This window comes from Juglans regia, chromosome 12 (assembly GCF_001411555.2).
Source record: "Juglans regia cultivar Chandler chromosome 12, Walnut 2.0, whole genome shotgun sequence".
In the NCBI taxonomy this organism is placed as follows: Eukaryota; Viridiplantae; Streptophyta; class Magnoliopsida; order Fagales; family Juglandaceae; genus Juglans; species Juglans regia.
Genome location: NC_049912.1, coordinates 20,260,902 through 20,282,757, shown reverse-complemented (window position 1 = coordinate 20,282,757; position 21,856 = coordinate 20,260,902). Strand labels below are relative to the sequence as shown.

The following is a 21,856-nucleotide window of genomic DNA, read 5'->3' as shown; positions in this document are numbered from 1 at the left end:
TATCTTCTTTGTATATTGGATTTTGCAATTAAAATGGTCACACCTGATCTTCAGATCTATGCATCTTGAAAACCAAATAACCCAATTGCACCGAAACTCATAGATGATGTACATGGAAGGATTATCAACAGATACAAGAAACTCATGGACAATTGAACTAACAGAGTGTTGAAGAAAGTTTATCCATTGTCCGTTTTAAGTTTAGGATCTTTGATGCTTTTATCGTTCTTTTTCCCTCCAAATGCACCACAATATAAGCATATGGCTATAATTTATCATCAACTCTCTTGTGCATCCCTGCAATTTGCTATAAAGGCCGTCACCCTTTTAGGCATAACTACTTTATCAAAACATTCCATTCCCCAAAAGCCACCACGTTGAATGTTGATAACATTCTAGGCAAAACTCTTCTATCACAAACTCGAACTCGAAGTTAACATATTCAAACAAAGTACTTAAGCAGACGACATATATAGGAGCAGCAGCTAGACCAATGAACACAGCATCGCCAAACAACCAAGACTTGTAACCCAGTCACCATGCGAAGACCATCACTCTCCATCTACCCATCTCTCAATTACCTCACAACTCTCAAAATTTCTTACTTAATTTCCTTGTGTAGTATGCAGTATCTATCCATCTCTCGATTGCCACAGACTAACATCACAATGTTCACACGTCAACTGCTTTTTCACGAATAAAAAAGCCATAAACACAATCAATTTCATGGAACAATACAAGGTGAATGATCAATTAAGGGAGATTTTTTTCTCAAATTTAGTTATACCATTTGCTATTATTGACCAAATTATAGGGACAATAAGATTATGTACAATATATACACAGATTGACAGAAAGTTCAGTATCCCTCCCCCCAATCAAATACAGGAATTACTCCCGATTCTCTCACCTATTTATAAACGATACCGTATCAGCAGACCGATGTCAACCTCATCGGTACCTTTTCTCTCTCAGCGTCTCCAATCCCATTCCCCACAATCCGAACGATCTTCTTGAAAGCGAAGTGCACGCAATTCGATAACACAATCCAGTAGATGACCTCGTAAACGAAGTTGAAAGCGGGATCGGAGGACGATCCATCCCAATTATGCCCTCCAAAACCGTCAAAATTCCATCCCCTGCCACCGCCTCCACCGAATGGACCATCGCCACCGTCGCCGAAAAAACCCTTGTCCTCGCCGTCCTTGGAGTCGCCGCCGCTGGAGGATTTCCGCCTCGTGCGGCGCTTTTTCCGGAGGAGTGTCCGACGAGCGGTTCGAGAGTAATTGGATCTGACCGTCGGGGGAGCTATAGCGTCAACCGCGAAAATCACGGCGGAGATCGACAGGTGGTTGTTGTTGTAGGAAGCGACGCAGTGGCGACGAAGAAGGAATTTGGCGAACCCTAGGCCTTGCGTGGTGGCCACATTTACCGTATCGACGATGAGAGAGATGTCCATAATTGTAAACTGTAACTACCTCAAAATTAATCCGGGAATCAATTGGGAAAGAGAAGAGAATAACTACGGGTTCAGAAATTTCTTTTCCCGAGAAAGTGAGGGAACATTATTAAAGTGGGAAAAGCCACGTCGGGAAGACAATTGCAAACGGCAACGTGTTATTCAGAAATCAGCCGGTTCAGCCTGAACGGTTCAGGAGTCCAATATTAAACTAGTCAACGAACCGGAACGCTCATCCATTGAAATTAATTATCGAGTACTTTGACGATCGCTTAATCTCATTAAATTAATTGATGCTTATAATTATAAAAAAATTAAAAATACATTATTTTTTTCGTTATCATAGAACTACGATTGTGGGTTGAGTGATTAAAAAAAAATTATAAATACAATTTTCTTTTAATAATAAAAAATTAATATTAAATAATTCTAAAATATAGACATGTCATACTCACATCCTATTAAATAATGTCATAACGATCAGTTTTAATTATTATGACATTATTTTAATAGGACAGAAGGAATATAGACACCACATTGCATCTCGCAAAAAGGGAACATATTTTACATATGCCATAAACTATACTCACGTGTTTGTTATTACGAATAGTTGAAATCAATGTTTTGAATACCATACCGGATGTTGTATCGGTTAAGGTACTGGAACGAAATATTTTAATATCGGTATCATTTCGAAATAGCGTTTCAGAATAATATTTCAAAATAGTTGATATATAAATAAATTATATATAAAAATTATATTCTAAAATAATAGTCTATATATAAATAAATTATATATAAATTATAAATAGTCTAGTCTAAATTAAGCGTTACAAAATAAGTTTATAATTTGAAAAAATGAAAAAAAAAACACTGGCCGAAATTGGGACCGGTACGTCTGGTACCGGGCCAGTCGATATGAAAAATTTCGATCGTACCGATCGGTACAGTACGAAATTCACAATTATGGTTGAAACCTCAATACAATAAGATAAAAGTAGGATAAAAGTACAAGATATTACATTTTACATATTTATATGAAATAGTTTTACTATTTATCATTCTCACACATCACATATTATATATTTTTTTAAAATTTTATTTTATTTTATTTTTATTTTTTTAAACTAATTAAGTTATTCTATTCATCATTCATATATCATACATAATAATAAAAAAAAATTATACGTAATATATAATGTGAGAATAATGTGTAAATTTTTTTTATATAAATATAATGAATTGTTGGAATTAGAAATGTATTATGTTTTATTAAATAGAAATGTATAATTAATCGTGGTGCAGTCGGTGTGTTGTGATTGGAAAGTCAACTTTTACGGCCAGGTTTGGGGTGGGACGAAAATTTTTTGTTTTGTTTGAGAGTTTAAAATATTATATTTTAATATTATTATTATTTTAAGATTTGAAAAAAATAAATTAAAATTAAAAAAAAATTATTTATTATATTTTATATAAAAATTTAAAAAATATATAATAATGAGATGAAATAAAAATTTAGTATCTTATTCTACTCCCTGCCTAAATAGCAGCCTGGTCATCATTCTCTCCGATGCAATTAGAGAGGCGTGCTATCGCTCGCCATAGCCCACCTCTTTTTGGCTTATTCATTGCTTACGGTTTTGGTCAAGAAAAATGTCACTTTTTATAACATATTATATAATTATATTTTAAAATGAATACTATTTTTTTTAAATACTTTATATAATTAAATATTATTTTATAAAAATATTATCATTTTAAAATACATATTATAAAATATATTATGAAATATGTTTTATATGTATATATCACTATTCGTTCCTGAAATCATCGCTATTGAAAATGTATGTTTGGATGTTAAAAAATATTTTAGATTATCTATAAATAGCAGCACAATAATTTATGAATATTGCTTAATTGACGGACTGTATCACAAATACGTAAATTTAATTATTTGATTTATAATATTAAAATTATTCCTTACGTGTGAACTAAACTTTTCTTTAATGAATAGACTCAATACATAAAATATTTAATTAAATATAATAGAAAATAGATTTAATGTTCAAATTCAAGATTTCTCCTATGATATCATATAAAATAGATTTGATTATTTGTTTTGTATTCTTAACATTTCATTATTTATACTTTAACATTATTTGTATTGTATTCTTAATATTTGGTTACCTGTACTTTAGCAATGTTTTAGCTTTCACTACCTCATTTATTTATTTATTTTTAATATAGATTTTATTATTTATACTTTCTATTTTTTGAAAATGATGTTGTGAGTTTTAGACAAGTGTCACGTGTTTATTAGTTTGTGATAAAAATAGCCTGTTTATAATTTTGAGTCAAATATAATCAGCAAATAATAAAATTAGTAGTGAAAAATAGAAATTATTTTAACAATAAAAAAAATATTATTTGTATTTATAATTTTTATTCACGTAACAATATGTATTGTCAATTATGGATACATTAAAAATTATAAAATTTAAAATTTAAATTTTTTTTAAAAAAAATTGATAAAATAAATCTTTTATTTAATACGAATAATGTTGTATATAAAATTATAAATATACTTAATACTTCTATTGAGATTAAAAATAAAATCTTTTTTTAAAATTCTATTTTAAATAAAATAATAATTGTCTAAATTGAAAGCATGAATTGTATTAAAAAAGGTGACCCACCTGGCTTTCATTTGAAATGGGGACTATCCAGACTCTATTATAAGAACCGCACGAATCAAAAAAAACTTTCCAGAATTGTCGTTTCATCGCGTGGTGCCGTGGAGGAGTATTTTGTCGCCAAAAACGAACCTCGCCACTCTCTCTCTCTCTGACTTTGATCGAAGACGTTCAAAACCAGCCATCCCTCCATAAGATTTGTTCTTTTTGTTTATTCTTCCATAATTCAATACCACTTTCCATTTTCTTTCGGATCAAAAAGTGGTTGAAATCAGAGAGCCTTTTTCTTCGCGATTGAATAAATAAAAAATGGCTTCGGAACAGTTAATGACCGGTTCCGGGACCCGGTACGTACAAATGCAATCAGACCCGTCGCCGTCTTTAACGCCGTCCTTCTACTCATTCCGTCAAAGCTCCGCCGATTTCACTCGGATTTTCGACGATTTGCCAGAGGCCACCATCGTCTCCGTCTCTCGCCCCGACGCCGGCGATATCAGCCCCGTGCTCCTCACTTATACCATCGAGTTCCAATACAAACAGGTGCCTGCTTTCTCTATTTCTTCTATTCTCACTCAAATGCTTCAATTTTCTTAACCTATTAGCTCAGATCGTACTTTGTATTCTTTTTTGAAAATTTTCGGTCGTAATAAATAAATTCGATTACATTTTGCATGTGTTTGGATTTAGAGATAACCGAAGAAAAGGAAAGATGATATTTTATGGATCTCATTTTAATAGTCTATGCATGGGCTTAGGCCATCCTTTTGTTTTTCTTGCCTGCTACGCTTAGTATTGAATTCCAAATCTGGCTCGGGCAAATCATTTTTGCTCTTTTATGTGCCTTCTATTGGTTATGTGTTTTGATCTTGCGGATCTAAGCTGATTGTACTTATCCCTGTTACCGATAGAGTTCTTTTCACTTATATAAATTAAAAAAGTACTTGCACCTCTTGAATACATTCTATCAGAATACTTGCAAATCTGGCAGAAATTTTCTTTGTTGAGCATCTATTTTTACGGTTTAGTTTTTCGGTGCGCTAATTCCGTGCTATTATTTACTAGTTCAAGTGGCGCCTAGTAAAGAAGGCTTCACATGTTTTCTATTTGCACTTCAATTTGAAGAAACGTGTCTTCATCGAGGAAATTCATGAGAAGCAGGAGCAGGTGCGTGTAACATGAATTGCAAACCTGTGGCAACTCGTTTTTGATGTTCTTTTGATTTTTTTTTTTATGAATTATTGTTTGGGAAGGTCTGGGGTTTTGATGTAGTTTTTATTGGAACACTATATTAAAGGTTAAAGAATGGCTTCAAAATCTAGGAATAGTAGATCAAGCAGCCATGGTGCAAGATGATGATGAACATGATGATGAGGCCATTCCCCTAAATCATGATGAAAGTTCCAAAAACAGGTGACCAGTAAACCCCCAACATGCATTTCAATTGAAGCAGTTATTTTTTGGTTGGGCTCATAATTGTAATAGCTCTTACAGGTGTGTTTTTTCTTGTCCAGAGATGTTCCATCTAGTGCTGCTCTGCCGATTATTACACCAGCCCTGGGAAGGCAACAGTCCATATCAGATAGAGGAAAGGTTGCAATGCAGGGGTATTTAAATCACTTTCTTGGGAACCTTGATATCGTCAACTCCCGAGAGGTATGCTTGGTGCATGCGTTACTTTAATTCCAAGCCTTGCTCATGCTATCAAGCCTCTTAATACAATCAAGCATAGCAGTATTATGCAAGTCTTTTTTTTCCTTGCTTCCATGTGATTTGATTAATTATCAATCCAATGCTAAAGGCAGCGTGTATGAATTTGGGAGTTAGGTTATTGTGAAAAGATTCAAGGGAATATTCTGGGTATTCTACATGATTAATCATGAGAAGCAAATCGTTTAGTGCAGTTGATCAATGGGGGCACTTTTATCATATTAGCAATAGTTGATGGAAGGCCCAGTCATACCTTGGAACTAATCTGGTCTTGACCTATCTTTGTGGGTGATAATTGCTTATAGTTGATATTTTTTTGGAATGGTTTTCATGATTGTGAAGTGGATTTTGGTGCATGAATTTTTGGCTAAGTTGCATGACATTTTGATTCTCTGCGAATCTTATAACATTTTTGATTAAGCCAAGCAATCGCATGGTTTACTTTTCTGAGTAAGAATGTGTTGGCTCTTAGTTGGTTACACTCGTCAACAATTCTCAGCTGGTACATTGTTATGAATTTAATTCTTGTACATCTTTTACCAGTACAATGTTAATTATTTCCTAGTCTTTGACAATGGTTTATGATGTACTGCAGGTTTGCAGGTTTCTGGAGGTTTCAAAGTTATCATTCTCTCCAGAATATGGTCCTAAGCTGAAGGAAGATTATGTGATGGTGAAGCATCTACCAAAAATTTTAAAGGGCGACGATGAGAGGAAATGTTGTCCTTGTCATTGGTTCAATTGTTGCAATGACAATTGGCAAAAGGTAATGGTATCCTGTTTCTGAAAGTTGGACTGGATTTTGCTTGGTTGTGCTCTGTTTTGATGGAACATACATGTGTGGATTTGTGTTCTACAAGGAACAAAGAATGTTAACATTCCTTTTCCTTGCACCTTGCATTTGTGTTCTACCAAATAAGACCATAAAATGAATTGATTTGGTAGAAGCAAACATCTCATATGTAGTAGCATGTAGCTCACATATCATGGGTGCCACTTGGCAGGCATCCCAAGGAAATGAAATACAGTACTTAACTCTTAGTTATGACAATATGATCTGGCATCTACCAGTTTTGGAAAAGTTCCGGTCATAATAAATAAACTCGATTACAGCTCACTGCATGATAAAAAGCATGCAGTGAAAAAGTTATAATGAAACCGTGTGTATGGATCTAGGGTTTGTATCATATTTGTCTAGTCCTGGATGCATCCCACTACCCTGTACTCAAACTTTCTAATCGTTATAACAGTAGGATCATTATTGAAACTTCTAGTCTCTCTTTTTTCTCTTTCCTCCAGGTCATACTTCATTTGGTGCTCAATGTACTATTTGCCTTAAAATACAATTGGTCCTCATATTTTTTAAAGAGCTTTGTTACACATTATCACCACACACCACACTTATTTTTATTTATTTATTTATTTATTTGTTTTATTCTTCTTAAACTAATTGAATTCTTCTACTCATCATCTATACACCACATATTTGGGAAGAGAAAAAATAAAAAATAAAAAATTATATGTGGTGTGGTGTGATGATGATGAATAGAAATTTTCTTTTTTAAATGTTGTTTAATATTTTTGGCTTTTCAATCTTTTACTTGACTCTCAATTTAGAAATATATGAAATATTTCACGGCATATGGCATAAGATGTACTGTACTTTGTCATTGTTTTTGAAAATCTCTAAGACAATTTTCTCTAGCTCACCCCGTGTTTCTTTTTTATTCTCTATTTAATTATGTGTAGGTTTGGGCTGTGCTAAAACCTGGATTCTTGGCATTGCTGGAGGATCCTTTTGATACCCAACCCCTAGATATAATTGTCTTTGATGTACTACCTGCCTCAGATGGGAATGGAGAGGGTCAAGTATCGCTAGCAAAAGAAATAAAGGAACAGAATCCCTTACGCCATGCTTTTAAGGTAAGCACCAACAGGTCTTAGTGATGATTTACCCTTGTTCCTGGCTAAAAGTCTTAAAAGTTGACTTTGGACTTTGGTTTTTCTAAATAATTAGAACTTTAGGACTTACTAATATATTGCTTTATATGGAGGCTAGGCATAATGGTTTTATGTCGTGAAAATATGTGTATCTATCCACCATACAGTTAATACCAAGCACTTAGGCTCTTCTAGGTCAGTATTCAGGTGCTGCACGAAGCATTTTTTTTTTTTTTTAAAGTTTGAATCCTATTCATGATTATTTTTGTGCCCACCCCCTGGGATCTATTCCTATAATTGCCCAATATCTGTGGGTGGGGGGGAGTCAACTAATGACGATTTGGGTTTTCAAAATCTCTGGAGGAAAAATAAAGAGGAGAAAGAACCCCAAGGGGTTGGCTCAAGTGGTGGAGGCCTTGGTCTTGGGGTATCACTCCCTTCAAGGTCCAAGGTTCAACATCTCATGGGTGCAAACAATCCTTTTGAGGCCACACTCCCTGGTGAAAAGCCAGCGATTTAACCAGTTTTGTGTAGGAAAACTTTCGAGGGTGCGTTGCACGGGACCAGAGTTTACTCTGCAGGGGTTTACTCTGCCTTGGAGGAGAAAGGTTAAAAAAGAAAAGTGAGTTCTATAAAGTTAGGCTGTAGTTTGAGCTTAGAAGTTGTGAGAGGCAACAATTTGACTCCTAGCATGTAAATACTTTGATTCTTATATTTTATTTATTTCAAAGCCTTAGGAACCTTTTTTTATGAGGGGTTGAGATTTTACTTAGATTTGAAGTGCGCATGGTTGATAATTTTTCTTTGTACACTGCTAAAATTCACCACTCTTTATATTGAATCTTGACATTGGACTGCACTGCTCCAGCAAAGAATGTGACACATGGTAATGGCAGTTGGGTAGATTTTTGTTGTTCCTGCAAGGGCTTGCCTTTTAATTTACTTCTTTGGTTTTGATGATCGCTTGGTGGATGATTTTATCTGTCTGGTGAAAATATCTAGAGCATATATTTTTTAACAAATATTTGGGCAGGTGACTTGTGGAAATAGGAGCATTAGGATAAGAGCTAAGAGTAGTGCTAAAGTTAAAGATTGGGTTGCTGCAGTCAATGATGCTGGACTAAGGCCTCCTGAAGGCTGGTGTCACCCTCACCGCTTTGGCTCTTTTGCTCCTCCAAGGGGTTTGACTGAAGATGGTAGTCAGGCTCAATGGTTTGTAGATGGTCGAGCTGCATTTGAAGCTATTGCTTCTTCTATTGAGGATGCAAAATCCGAGGTCTGTTCCTTTCAGTTTTAACACACAATATTCAGTTGTAGTTTAATTGATTATCTTAATGTTTGGTGTTAAGTTTCTGTTGGTTGATTGGAAGTTTCATGCAGATATTTATTTGTGGCTGGTGGTTGTGCCCAGAACTGTATCTACGACGTCCTTTTGATGCTCATGTCTCATCCAGGCTCGATGATTTGCTGGAAGCAAAAGCTAAGCAAGGGGTTCAGGTAACCATAAAATCATTAACTATTGTATAGCTTTTCTTCAACTGATCATATCGGATTCTGTAATGTTATGCTTTCTCTTATCCTCAGTTTCTTCAGTTAGTGTTGACTTTAATGTATCTTACAAATGCAGATTTATATTCTTCTCTACAAAGAGGTTGCCCTTGCTTTGAAAATCAATAGCGACTATAGCAAGAGAAAGCTTCTTAGCATCCATGAGAATGTGAGGGTACTACGTTATCCTGACCACTTCTCTTCTGGTGTTTACTTATGGTATGCAATAATTGCAACTTTTCATGGGTTTTGTAGATTCTACTGCGTATTTATAGTACCCAACTATAGTGAACGTTTTGCATTTTCTGATTTTAGTTTCCCGATATATATAGGTCCCACCATGAAAAGCTTGTCATTATAGATTATCAAATATGCTTCATCGGAGGACTGGATTTATGCTTTGGTCGTTATGACACATATGAACACAAAGTGGGCGATTGCCCTCCTTTGATATGGCCTGGAAAGGACTACTATAACCCAAGGTAAGTCTCCTGTTCATTCACCAGATCCTATGTTGGATTGTTGAATGGGAAGTTGTTAGACGCTAGTAATGAATTGATTTCCTATTATGTCTTTAGTGATTGAGATACCTTCGTCGAAGTTTGGTAATCATTTTGTTGATAGATTGTAGCATTCATGGTATACTGAAGGGACTCTTTAATGTTCATATATTGCTCTTTTGTAGGGACAGTTGATATGTTTCTTAATTAAACCATGGTGAACTGGATACTTTTTTTTATTTTTTATAAGTAAACGATTGTATTAATAATAATCGGCATAACCCAAGTACACAAGATGGTATACAAGAGATAGCACCTATCTAGGAAGAAATAGAGTATACAAGAAAGTCATGAACATCACGGCCATTAAAATCTACAGCTAAGGCCCATAGAAATAGAGTTCTAATAAAAAGAGATCTAAGTTCCTCAATTCTGTGAAAAATTTTATCCCATAGCGCTCTAGCAAGCTCACAGTGCAGTAAGAGATGATCCACGGTCTCACCAGTTTTCTTACACATGCAACACCAATTTATTATGATCACCACGCGCTTCCGCAAGTTATTCGTCGTCAAAATCTTACCAAAAGATGTCCAAGCAAAAGTGCCACTTTAGGAGGTGCCTTGTTTCGCCAAATCTTTTTCCATGGAAATTGATTGTTCTGCGACTGTGTGAGAGACAAAGACCGAATCGAGAATGTGCCTTTACCTGCGGGTACCCACCATAGTGAGTCAACACCTGGAGTGCTCAGTTGCAACACGGAATACAAGAAATTAAAAAATTCCTTAAAGCTACCAACTTCCCAGTCTTGGGCCGCCCTGTTAAAGTTAATGTTCCATTGGACATAGTCCCTAGATATCACCATTAGATTAGCCACTGAAGCTTATTTCTCACTTGCAACATGGAAAACTGAAGGGAAGGATTCCTTTAAGGCATTATTCCCACACCAAGGTCGCTCTATAATTTTATTCTAGAGCCATCTCCCAACACAAGTCTAGTGTGATAAGTAAAAATCTCCCACCCTCGTCTAATGTGTTTCCTCACTCCCACCCCATAAGCTCCACTTACCTCTCTAGTCCCCCCCCCCAACACACACACACCCCCCCCCTCCATATTTGCAATCAATCACCAACTTCTATAGGGCTTCCGATCCCATATCATATTTGGATCTTTTGCGACTAGAGCTGCCCTCATAGTTAAGAGACCATGTTAATCTTTTTAGCTCCCTCTTTTTTTTGGACCCAGATTTTTTAAGCTGGTTATGGCCCACTTCAATGGCAGTGAGCAATGCCATGAATTGTTCTTCAAATCCCTCACTCCATTCCCACGCAACATTGAATTTTCTTTACCTTGTGTAGAACCCAATCAGAAACACTAGACTGGGTAGGTAATAGACAGTTAAGTGGTACAGGCTCCCCGTCTCTAGTAGCCCACTGCAAGCCCATTGGCGTCCCCATTTCCTCCTAGAAACTAATCCCATCCTCCCATTCAGAGAGTCCCTGCAATGGAACAATTGTTTGTGGAGGTTCAACATCTCCTACATCGCTCTTAGGTCAACTTTTCATTTAATATATTTTCTTGTGGTAGTAGTTGGCTGGTTCTGCTTTAAAAATCACTGGCTAGGAGGTTTATATTTAGTGTGCAGTGAGAACCGTTCTTTAACTAATTGCTAGTTGGTTGGAGCAGTACTCTTCCTTTTATTGATATTTTTAATGATGCTTTTTTTCATTTAATAAGGGAATCTGAACCAAATTCATGGGAAGACACTATGAAAGATGAGGTGGATCGTGGAAAATATCCTCGTATGCCTTGGCATGATGTTCATTGCGCTCTTTGGGGACCATCATGTCGTGACATTGCTAGGCACTTTGTTCAGCGCTGGAACTATGCAAAGGTCACTCTTTCATTACAGTAGTCTTATGATATAGGTTGTATTGTCAAGATTGTTATAACATTACAATGTTAACTTGAGTATGCATTTCTTCAGAGAAATAAAGCTCCAAATGAGCAAGCAATCCCACTACTAATGCCTCAACAACACATGGTTATTCCACATTACATGGGAAAAAGCAGAGTGATGGAGGTTGAAAGTAAAAATGTTCAAAATCATAGCAACCTTAGAAGACAGGATTCCTTTTCTGCGAGATCGTCACTACAAGATATCCCACTTCTCTTGCCTCAAGAAGCTGATGGGCTTGATGCTCCTAGTGGAGAACCAAAATTAAATAGGTTGGACCTCACTAATCTCGATCAGCCAAGCAAAGTTAGCAGTGGTCTTTCTTTCTCTTTCCGGAAGTCCAAAACTGAAGCAATAGGTCCGGATACACCATTGAAGGGCTTTGTAGATAACTTTGAGTCCTTGGATCATCATGGGAAACTGCTTTCAGATAGGGTGGCACAGCCCGGCATGAAAAGTTCAGATCTAGATTGGTGGGAAACTCAAGAACGGGGTGATCAGGGTGGATTTGCTGATGAATCCGGTCAAGTTGGTCCTCGTGTTTCATGCCGCTGTCAGGTGGGCTTTAACTCTGAAACTTCCAGAATTGTCATATTATCATCTGCAAAAATATCAACAACCTGCCCTGATGTCTTTAGTGGTATCACTGACTTACCGATTCTCTCTCTCTTTTTTTTTTTTTTTTTTTTAAATTTCTGGTGCATTATTTACTCTCTCCATCCCAAAGTCACTTCCTTTCTGTTATAGTCTGTCCCATAATGAGTGTCATTATTGAAAAAGGTCAATGTTACTTGTTTCACTTCCCTAATTTGTCTGTTGTTGTTTGGTGTATTAGTTTGAACAATACAGACATCTGGCTATAGTAAAAAAATTAATTTGTCCTGAATATCGTTACAAGAAAAATTAAACAAAAATAAGTGATATTTAAAGGACCAGTGCACATTGCTTGAAGTATTCTTGATATGTTGTGATTTTCAATTATGATGGTCACCTTGGGAAGGAGGCGGTACCTTTTTCTATGTTTTTATATGCTGATTTATTTCTCCCCCTTGTAAGAGTAATAATTTTTTGAATGAACCATTTTATCTATTTGGGTTGTCAATAATTGAAGCTGGGAAATAAGGATATTTGGAAGCTTTCAAAGTGGAGCAGTCACTGTGGAGAAATATATTCTGAATATCAACCGAGGGAGGGAGGGGGTTTTATTGATTCATTCAGGGGGGTTCTTTTAGCTTTATCAGTGTTTTCTTTTTTAATGATGAGAGTATTTTTAAACTTTATCCTTTTCCTTTCTCACTAATGCTTGTTTGAATAGTGATGTTTTTTACTACCTTTATTTTCAGGTCATTAGAAGTGTCAGCCAGTGGTCTGCTGGAACAAGCCAAACTGAAGAGAGCATTCATGGTGCTTATCGCTCTCTAATTGAGAAAGCAGAACACTTTATCTACATTGAGGTGATTTTTGTCTATATGTAGTTCCCCTACCATTCTGAATCAATTTTTTTGATACTAAATTGTATAGAATTTGATTTTTTTAAAGTAAAAATAAAACTTGTATAGAATTTAACACTTGTAGCTTGTAAAATATTTCTTCCTATTTACTTATAAAAAATATATATATATATTTCTTCCTATGAAGGAAATTGACTGCAAGTTTGTGCCTGAATAGAAGATATGTGGGGGCTTTTTCTTGATAAGAAGCTTAACAGCTATGTTTGCATAGAGAAAACCTGTGTACTTGGTAGTACCTTTGTGCTTTTTAATAAAGATCTTATAAAAAAATTGCGTAAAAAACGATGCACAGGTAAAACACTTTGAATTGCTCAATTTAAGAATAAAACCCTCATATTAGAAGTACTTGAAAAAAGGACATTTCAGGAGTTCCTGTTAGTATTCATATCCAATTTGGTGGGATGGTTGACTTTTTGAAGATGACCCATTTAAGATGTAACTTGTAAGCTATTATTGATGATGCATAAAGTATGAATTTGAACCATTCAATTTCATGGGGTAACCTACGAGGCCCTTGAACGGACCTCTATTGTGTTATTTTTTAAGGGTTACATGCATGATTGGTCCAATGTGTTTAAAGCATCTTGGCTCGGCTCAGGGTGAATTTAGCCATACCTGTTTGTATCTATTCCAAGTTGGTCACAAATAGATTTAAAAATAATTCTGCTGTTGAAATAACTATCATTAACCATTTGGTGGTAGCCACATGACTCATTAATCTTCTCTTGTTTTCATTGTTTCTGTTTTCTTGTGTGGGCTGGGGCTGGTTGCTATTTTCGCTTTTAGGCCGTACTTCGGGTTAGAATACGAGACATTATTTTACCATCTCGTTCCTTCTCTTTTTAAACAGTCTTGATGTATTCCCACTTATATCTGTTCATTTTTGGTCATGATTACCCATCCTGTCCAATACATGTGTACTTATAAGCGAGGGTAGTTTAAAATACTTCCTTCAAAATGAAGGAAGTATTGAAATGGATAGGGACTCAGAAAGAAACTGAAACTTTTTTTTTTTTTTTTTTTATAAGTAAAAAAAGAAACTGAAACTGAAACACATTCACAAGCCTGTGTAGAACTTCTTGCATTTTAAAGAAATGGAAACCAAGTGAGGCTGTTTCCCAATAAACCAGAGCAATGTTTTAATGATGGTTGGATGCTGTAAACTAAGCAGTGGAAAGCCACATAGGATTTGGAGGTAGACATTGGAAACTTACTCAGAATTCAGGTTGTTATCAGGGGTTAAATTGCAGAATGGTATTATTGCTCATGAGCCAAATGGTTGGACGGGCTCAGTAAATGTTGATAAAAGACCTTGACAATGTTCTTACCCGTCAGAGTTTATGGATGCTGTATGCTTGGGCATTTTTTGAGCGTTAATTTTATTTTATTGTTTTTTCTTGGCCTTTTGGATTAATTCTTTACTTGTTCCCAGAACCAATTTTTTATATCAGGCCTCTCTGGAGATGAGACAATACGCAATCGTGTGTTAGAAGCATTATTTCGGCGAATTATGCGAGCATACAACGATAAGAAGCTTTTTAGGGTTATAATTGTTATACCACTACTACCAGGTTTCCAGGTTCTAATTCCCTTCTCAATGTCCTTCAAATCTGAAATTGGTTAATCTGTTATATTTCTAAATTGGATGATATTTTAACAGGGGGGTGTGGATGATGGAGGTGCAGCATCTGTGAGAGCCATAATGCATTGGCAATATCGAACTATTTGCAGAGGACATAATTCGATATTGCATAATCTCTATGAACTTCTTGGTCCTAAAACACATGATTACATTTCTTTCTATGGCCTTAGAGCTTATGGAAAACTTTCTGCGGGTGGTCCTGTGGCCTCCAGTCAGGTATTTTCTTGCAACAATTCTCACATTGCACCTCAGCTCTTTTTGTTGATACTATTAGATCTTCTCAGTCATTTGCAAATGCCTGCTTATATGCATCTCTTTCCTGCCATGTATCATGATTCCCATCATACTTTTGTCCTTTCAGGTGTATGTGCATAGTAAAGTTATGATTGCTGATGATTGCATAGCACTGATTGGATCAGCTAATATTAATGATAGGAGTTTGCTTGGTTCAAGAGATTCAGAGGTACCACTCCTGCTTGATGTCTCTTCATAGTTTTGTTCATTTTTTCTCCTAGAAATTCTGAAACCTAAAAACCTAAAGCTGGAACATGTCAACCCAATTCTATCATGCTTTCTGCACCACCCCCCCCCCCCCCCCCCAAAAAAAAAAAAAAAAGAAACTCCTCGTGGTATTGGGGGAATGCATAACTAACTATAATATGTAGGAACCTGGAAGCTGCTCTATCTGTGAACCTTAAAGAATCAAGCATTCCAATGATATAGAGCAATCTTGAATATTACTTCTAGTCTACATTTAACTTGTCGTTGACCCGTGCTATGCATGGAAAAAATTAAAATGATTTAATAAAAATAATATATGTAATTAATTAGGATGTTTTGACTTATTAGTGAATTAATTAGACATTACCATCATCTGCAAGAGCATGAAATGAACAACCTCCAGCAATAACAGTATCCGTAATAAATAGAGTTATGAATCTATCAGCCAAAAACACTTGGGGGATGTTTGGAAATAATTCTCATCCCATCCTATCTCATTTCCTTCTCAAACATAAACATTTTCAAACTAATCATTACAACTTTTTCAAAATAAAAATTATATTAAAAAAAATTATATTTTAACAATATTTTAATTTTATTATATTTTTATTCAACTTTTTCTCTCATTTCTCAAAATCTAAAAAATACTTAAACTCAAATTATTTCACTACTATTCACAAACCATCTTACTACTATTCACAAAATTCTCATCTCATCTCATTCCCCAAGCATCCCTCGTCCGTTTGGCAAGTGAACTATTCTCAAGTACTCAAAGATATTTCCTTCCCAAATTTCTCATAAAAAAAAAAAAAGGATATTTCCTTCCCAAATATCACTCAAATACAAAATACTTTTCAATTTAAAATTAACTTTTTTTTCTAATCATTATAACTTTCCCAAACTCCCAAACAAAACACAAAAAATACAACTTTTTCAAATTTTAAAACAAAAATAATTATTATTTTATTATATTTTATTCAATTTTTTCTTTCTCATTTCTCAAAATCCAATAAAACACCTTAACTCAAACTATTTTACACTATTCACAAATATACCGAGATGTTCTAAGTCCCCGTTTGGATAGTGAGATGAGATGAGATGGTTAGTCCCCGTTTAGATAGTGAGATGAGATGAGATGATTTTAGATAAAAATTGAGAGTTGAATAAAATATTGTTATAATATTATTTTTTAATATTATTATTATTTTGGGACTTGAAAAAATTGAATTGTTTATTATATTTTGTGTGGTAATTTGTGAAAGTTGTAATGATGAAATGAGATGAACTGTTTCTGTATCCAAACGGGAATTAAGGCCCCGTTTGGTTGTTGGACTGCACTGAGATCAACTCAGTTCAGTCTAATTTTAAGATGAGTCTAATATCCAAATACTCAACTCTCAAACCACTAGGCTCATCTCAATTCAAAACTTCTTTACATGTGGGACTCACATTCTTTTTCAACTCAACACCTTTTTACACGTAGGACCCACAACCTTTTTCAAATTATCATAAATATATCTAAACTCATTTTAACATCCAAATACATTTAGGCTTCGTTTGGATGACAAACATCTCTCAACTCATTATTACAACTTTTTCAAATTCCAACATAAAATATAATAAACAATTCAACTTTTTCAAATCCTAAAATAATAATAATATTAAAAAATAATATTATAACAATATTTTATCATCTCAACTCAATTCAACTCAACTCACTTCAACATCCAAACACAACCTTAAACTCATTTTAAGTGGGCTTCCCAAAACTTACTCCATCATTTCAACTCACTACTATTTATAAATAACTCTACTCATCTCAACTCAGCTCAACATCTAAACACAGCCTTAAGTATCCAAACACGGCCTTAGTAAGATTGGAGATTTATTGAGAACATTTGCAAAGAATGGAACCATAACGAAATTTTCATACTTGGTATTTTCTTCCCATCCCAAAACAAAATTCTTCTCTCACGCTGGAATAGAAAGAGTAGAGCCACAGATTATGCAGTGAAACTCGGACATTATTAGATCTATTAATGAATATCCACGTAAATGGTGAATTAAACAATCCTAGAAGCAAAAGTAAAACTACTAATTATCCAAAACTGTCTTAAAAATTAGAAACAATTAGATTGTGAATAAAGCATACAGATCACGTCACCAACTTAAAAGGTCTTAGTAGCAGCCCATGACTTCAGTCCGCATTGCCAACGGTGGTCCAACCTGCCAATTGAGTCCTAAACCTTGTACACATGCATTGGGAGCGTGAACCATAGCCATCACCATGAGCAGAATGATGGATCTCTGCACCAAAGACATGGCCTGATGTCCTATGTTGAACCCAACACCCTGGAACCGGGAGAGATGATCTGTTAAAGAATCAAGTTTTGGTTTGCCAAAAGGGAGAGTGTTTCTATCTTTTTTAATAGGAATGAAGGACTGGAGGGGTCAAATAGTTTATACTGTAGGATAAGAAGATCTTGTGGAACAGGATTTGATCCTTCAAGCAGAATGAAGTGATCTATTTTGGACCTTTTGAATTTTATATTGATTTCCCTTAAAAAAAATTTAATCATAAATGACCAAACATAGGCATGACTGAGAAAATCACGTTTGGCTGGTATGAGCAAATTACATGAGAGTAATCTTGTAGAAAGGAGGAAAAGAGAAACTGTAAAAGTTAATTAAACTAGGAAGAGTAGAGGACTTGAATAGTAAGTAACTTTGTATAAGAAGATGAAGTGTTATTTTTGACCATTCAAATTCCAGTACTCTTTCAATTATTTTAATATAATCTTAAACAACTCAAAACATGATGAGGCTCAATAGGAGAAGACCTTTCAAATTCTAGTTAATTATTTCGTTTTACTTTAAATGAATTTTTATTGGAGAATGTGGTGTAAATAAGTAAAAATAATAAAAAAAGATGCTGAGGTGGCACAATGTTTTACAAAGATGATGCTTCAGCTTTTATGTAGAATACAGATATTAATAAGAATAGGCATAGCCCAAGTACACAAGGGGGTATACAAGAGGTAACACCTATTTAGGAAGACAAAATGGAAACAAGAAAATCATGAAAATCGGGACCATTGAAATCTACAGCTTTGGCCCATAGAAAAAAGTTCTAACAAAAAGTAATCTAATCTCCTCCAATGAACGCTCCTTGTCTTCAAATGTCCGATCATTTTGTTCTTGCCATAGGCACCAAAAAATACAAATATGAATGATCTTACACACAACGGTGATTTGTGAAATACAACCCAGGCTTGTCCAACATGCCAAAAGCATGTAGAAGATAGATATAGATTATAGTTTCTTGTTTCTTGCTTCCAGCCTAAGTTTGGAGCAAGTTTTTCTCTCTCTGAAAAAGCTATAAATCTGAGCCTCCTCATTCTTCAAGTCTCAGATGTAGGAGAACAACTTCAGCATATGCTACTTGAAAATTAGTTGGATGAGAAAACTCATTTTATTTTGTTGCTGGGTGTATGAAGTTTTCCATTCACAGATCCTTGCTCTTTCAGAAACTATAAAGAAAAATATTTTGAATTTCTTTTTTAAAGTATTCCACCTCTGAATTTTCATTTTTCTTTAGATACGGGGGATTGTCACTGGATTTTGGCAGCTCAGAGATTTGGAGCTTCTTTGTACGGGAGAAAGGAGCTAAAACAGAGAAAAAAAAAAAAGTTAACCAATAAGATCTATAGAGACCGAGGATTTATGTATTTACTCTATGTTTTGAACGTTATTATAACTAATGTACTCATGTCATACCGTTAGATTAAGATTACGTTTGGATGTTGAGGTAATCTCAGATGATCTGTGAATAGTAGTGAAAAAGTAATGAATAGTAGTAAAAAAGTAGTGAATAGTGGGGGGGCTGGAGCTCCAATGAAGTTTGGGGGGGGGGGGGGTATGGCATGGGCTTATGGAAATTTATTAGGAGGGGATGGGTCCAAGGGCAGCAAGAAGTGTACATTCAAGGCGTATTACAAAATATTCATCACAAGGTAATGTTCCTTTCCTGTGGAAGAATATTTGGAGGTCTCGTTATGCCTTCCAAAGTAGGTTTTTTCGTATGGACTGCTGCTCTTGGGAAGATTTTGACCACGGACAACTTGAGGAAGAGGGGGCTCATTGTGATGGATTGGTGCTATTTGTGTAAAAAGCATGGAGAATCAGTGGATCACTTATTATTGCATTGTGAGGTGACAATGGTGCTGTGGGATGAGATCTAAAGAAGAGTCGATGTCGCTTGGGTAATGCAATTGAGGGTGGTTGATTTACTGGCTTGTTGGAAGGAGATTCAAGATTTTCCTCAAGTGGCAGTAGTGTGGAAGATGATTCCATTGTGCAGTATGTGGTGTACTTGATTGGAAAGGAATGGGCGGTGCTTTGGAGATAGGGAGCGCACAATGGCGGAGCTTCAGAATTTTTTTGTACACACGTTATTGCTTTGGTTTTCGGCCATTGTGCTTAATGGAAACAATGTTCATGACTTCCTGTCCTTAATCTATCGATTCTAAAATGTATTTAGATATTCTTTTGTATACATTCTGTGTACACGGGCTATGCATATTTCATTCGTATCAATAAAATTTACCTCTTACTTAAGTAGTGAATAGTAATGAGGTAGTCTGAGGTGATCTCACCTCACTAACCAAACAGGTAGATATTTATTTTGTGAAGCCTGTATGTATAGCTTGCTAAGCAATTGCGTAATTTGATCAATAAAACAAATTAATAAGTACACTTGTACCCAACTGCTTTCCTTGTGTCCAAAATAGATTAAAAAACTGCCATCCTTCACTTATTTTCGAAGAAAATTTCTCTAAGAAAATTTCTCTCATGTTTACCTATTGGTATCAGTATTTTTTGTTGTATCACTTTTTTTTTATCTTTAGGTGCATCACTTCTAAACTAGCTTCCCCTTGATTGTTGCAAATATTTGTTTCAGATTGGTGTTCTTATTGAGGACAAAGAGGCAGTCAATTCATTCATGGGAGGAAAACCATGGAAGGCTGGAAAATTCTCTCTTACGCTTCGTTTGTCACTGTGGTCTGAACATCTTGGCCTTCGCTCAGGAGAGGTTGGTGAATCTAATTGCTTTCATTTTTTTTTCCAGTGCAATAGTCAATGAATACATTCTCTCTTTGAAAATATTAAGTTAGCTGATCTCGATCCTCTATATTTATTTTGCTAGATTGATCAAATAACTGACCCCGTAGCTGATTCAACTTACAAGGATATTTGGATGGCAACTGCAAAGGTGAGAAAGCTACAAGAAATAATATACAAAACGTTAAAGAAAACTTGGACTAAAATCTAATATTAACTTGGGATGTTAATACTTCCACTGACTAGAGTGTAGGAAGAAATGGTCTGGGCCTTTAATGGGCTTCTCATGCGAGTCGAAGTAGAGTCTGGTTGAGGTGGATTAAGATCCTTTACAATTTTTTACCCAAACACTTTCTACATTTGGGAGAGAGTACACAGTCTATGGATCCCATAGTACCAAATACTGTTTGTGGGCAACGTGGAACTCAGCATTAAATTCAATGGGGTTTACATCTTGTGCCTATATATCTCTCTAAATTATAAATTACTTGAGTCGAAGAATTGTTGGAAATCCTAATCTGAGGTAGAATTTGTTCTTTAAAGTTTTAGAATGTATTTGAAGTGCCAAGTTTATATGAATAACCAGAAAAGCAATAAAGTATGAAAAAAAAAAGGTAATAAACTCTTACATGCAGATTATATTTGGTCAATTGGGGCGCACGCACGCGCGCGCACACATATCCTCGGCATTAGAGTTTGGCTGAGGGGTTTTTATGATTTCTCTGATGCCTTTTGTTTTTTAAAGTAATAACCATTAATCGGTGATTTGTTTGACAGACAAATACTGCAATTTATCAAGATGTCTTCTCTTGCATACCTAACGATCTTATACATACAAGGTATAATGCAATTCTTATTCTTTCTCTATCCCCTTTCCTTCCTCTCTTTGCTTAACAAACTATATTTCAATCTTTTGCAGAGCTGCACTTAGACAAACCATGGCCCTTTCGAAGGAGAGACTCGGCCATTCTACTATTGATTTAGGAATAGCCCCAGAGAAGTTAGAATCGTATCATAATGGAGATGTCGAGAAAACCGATCCCATGGAGAGATTAGCGGCTGTGAGGGGGCACCTCGTTTCGTTCCCCCTCGATTTCATGTGCAAAGAAGATTTAAGACCTGTGTTCAACGAGAGTGAGTATTATGCGTCTTCTCAAGTTTTTCATTAGGTATAACTTGCAGATTAGTGAAGATCCCTGCCATTTTTCCCCCCTTGGAAGGGAGGATCGCAATGTTGTATACTAATCTAATTATTTATATTCATTTTCAACTCTTTTAT

General features: G+C 35.3%; 2 protein-coding genes across 3 annotated transcripts; one reads left to right on the top strand and one right to left on the bottom strand.

Annotated features, from left to right (window-relative positions):
• Window positions 1–748: 748 nt before the first annotated feature.
• On the bottom strand, window positions 749–1,586 carry LOC108994820. Its single transcript, XM_018970201.2, has one exon. The coding sequence runs from the start codon at window positions 1,457–1,459 to the stop codon at window positions 932–934; it is 528 nt and encodes a 175-aa protein (XP_018825746.1). The 5' UTR covers window positions 1,460–1,586; the 3' UTR covers window positions 749–931.
• Window positions 1,587–4,242: 2,656 nt separating this feature from the next.
• Window positions 4,243–21,840, top strand: LOC108994775 (phospholipase D zeta 1). 2 transcript variants are annotated; one of them, XM_018970104.2, is made up of 20 exons: window positions 4,243–4,692; window positions 5,215–5,316; window positions 5,447–5,562; window positions 5,664–5,805; window positions 6,455–6,625; window positions 7,609–7,782; window positions 8,834–9,076; window positions 9,181–9,297; window positions 9,428–9,567; window positions 9,681–9,830; window positions 11,583–11,739; window positions 11,833–12,360; window positions 13,146–13,256; window positions 14,746–14,892; window positions 14,974–15,171; window positions 15,317–15,418; window positions 20,417–20,548; window positions 20,663–20,728; window positions 21,355–21,416; window positions 21,497–21,840. In XM_018970104.2, the coding sequence occupies exons 1-20, from the start codon at window positions 4,462–4,464 to the stop codon at window positions 21,744–21,746; spliced, it is 3,339 nt and encodes a 1,112-aa protein (XP_018825649.1). In that variant the 5' UTR covers window positions 4,243–4,461; the 3' UTR covers window positions 21,747–21,840. The 2 variants fall into 2 exon arrangements, with proteins under 2 accessions (XP_018825649.1, XP_018825650.1); XM_018970105.2 differs by lacking the exon at window positions 4,243–4,692 and having other exon boundaries at window positions 5,249–5,316; window positions 5,472–5,562.
• The last annotated feature ends 16 nt before the right edge of the window (window positions 21,841–21,856 follow it).

Excerpts from the sequence above, each read along its gene's own strand:
- LOC108994775 (XM_018970104.2), top strand. The coding sequence starts at position 4,462 with ATGGCTTCGGAACAGTTAATGACCGGTTCCGGGACCCGGTACGTACAA. Across the intron at positions 11,740-11,832 it reads AGCGCTGGAACTATGCAAAG|AGAAATAAAGCTCCAAATGA; the intron begins GTCACTCTTTCA and ends GCATTTCTTCAG. Across the intron at positions 14,893-14,973 it reads CACTACTACCAGGTTTCCAG|GGGGGTGTGGATGATGGAGG; the intron begins GTTCTAATTCCC and ends ATATTTTAACAG.
- LOC108994820 (XM_018970201.2), bottom strand. The coding sequence starts at position 1,459 with ATGGACATCTCTCTCATCGTCGATACGGTAAATGTGGCCACCACGCAA.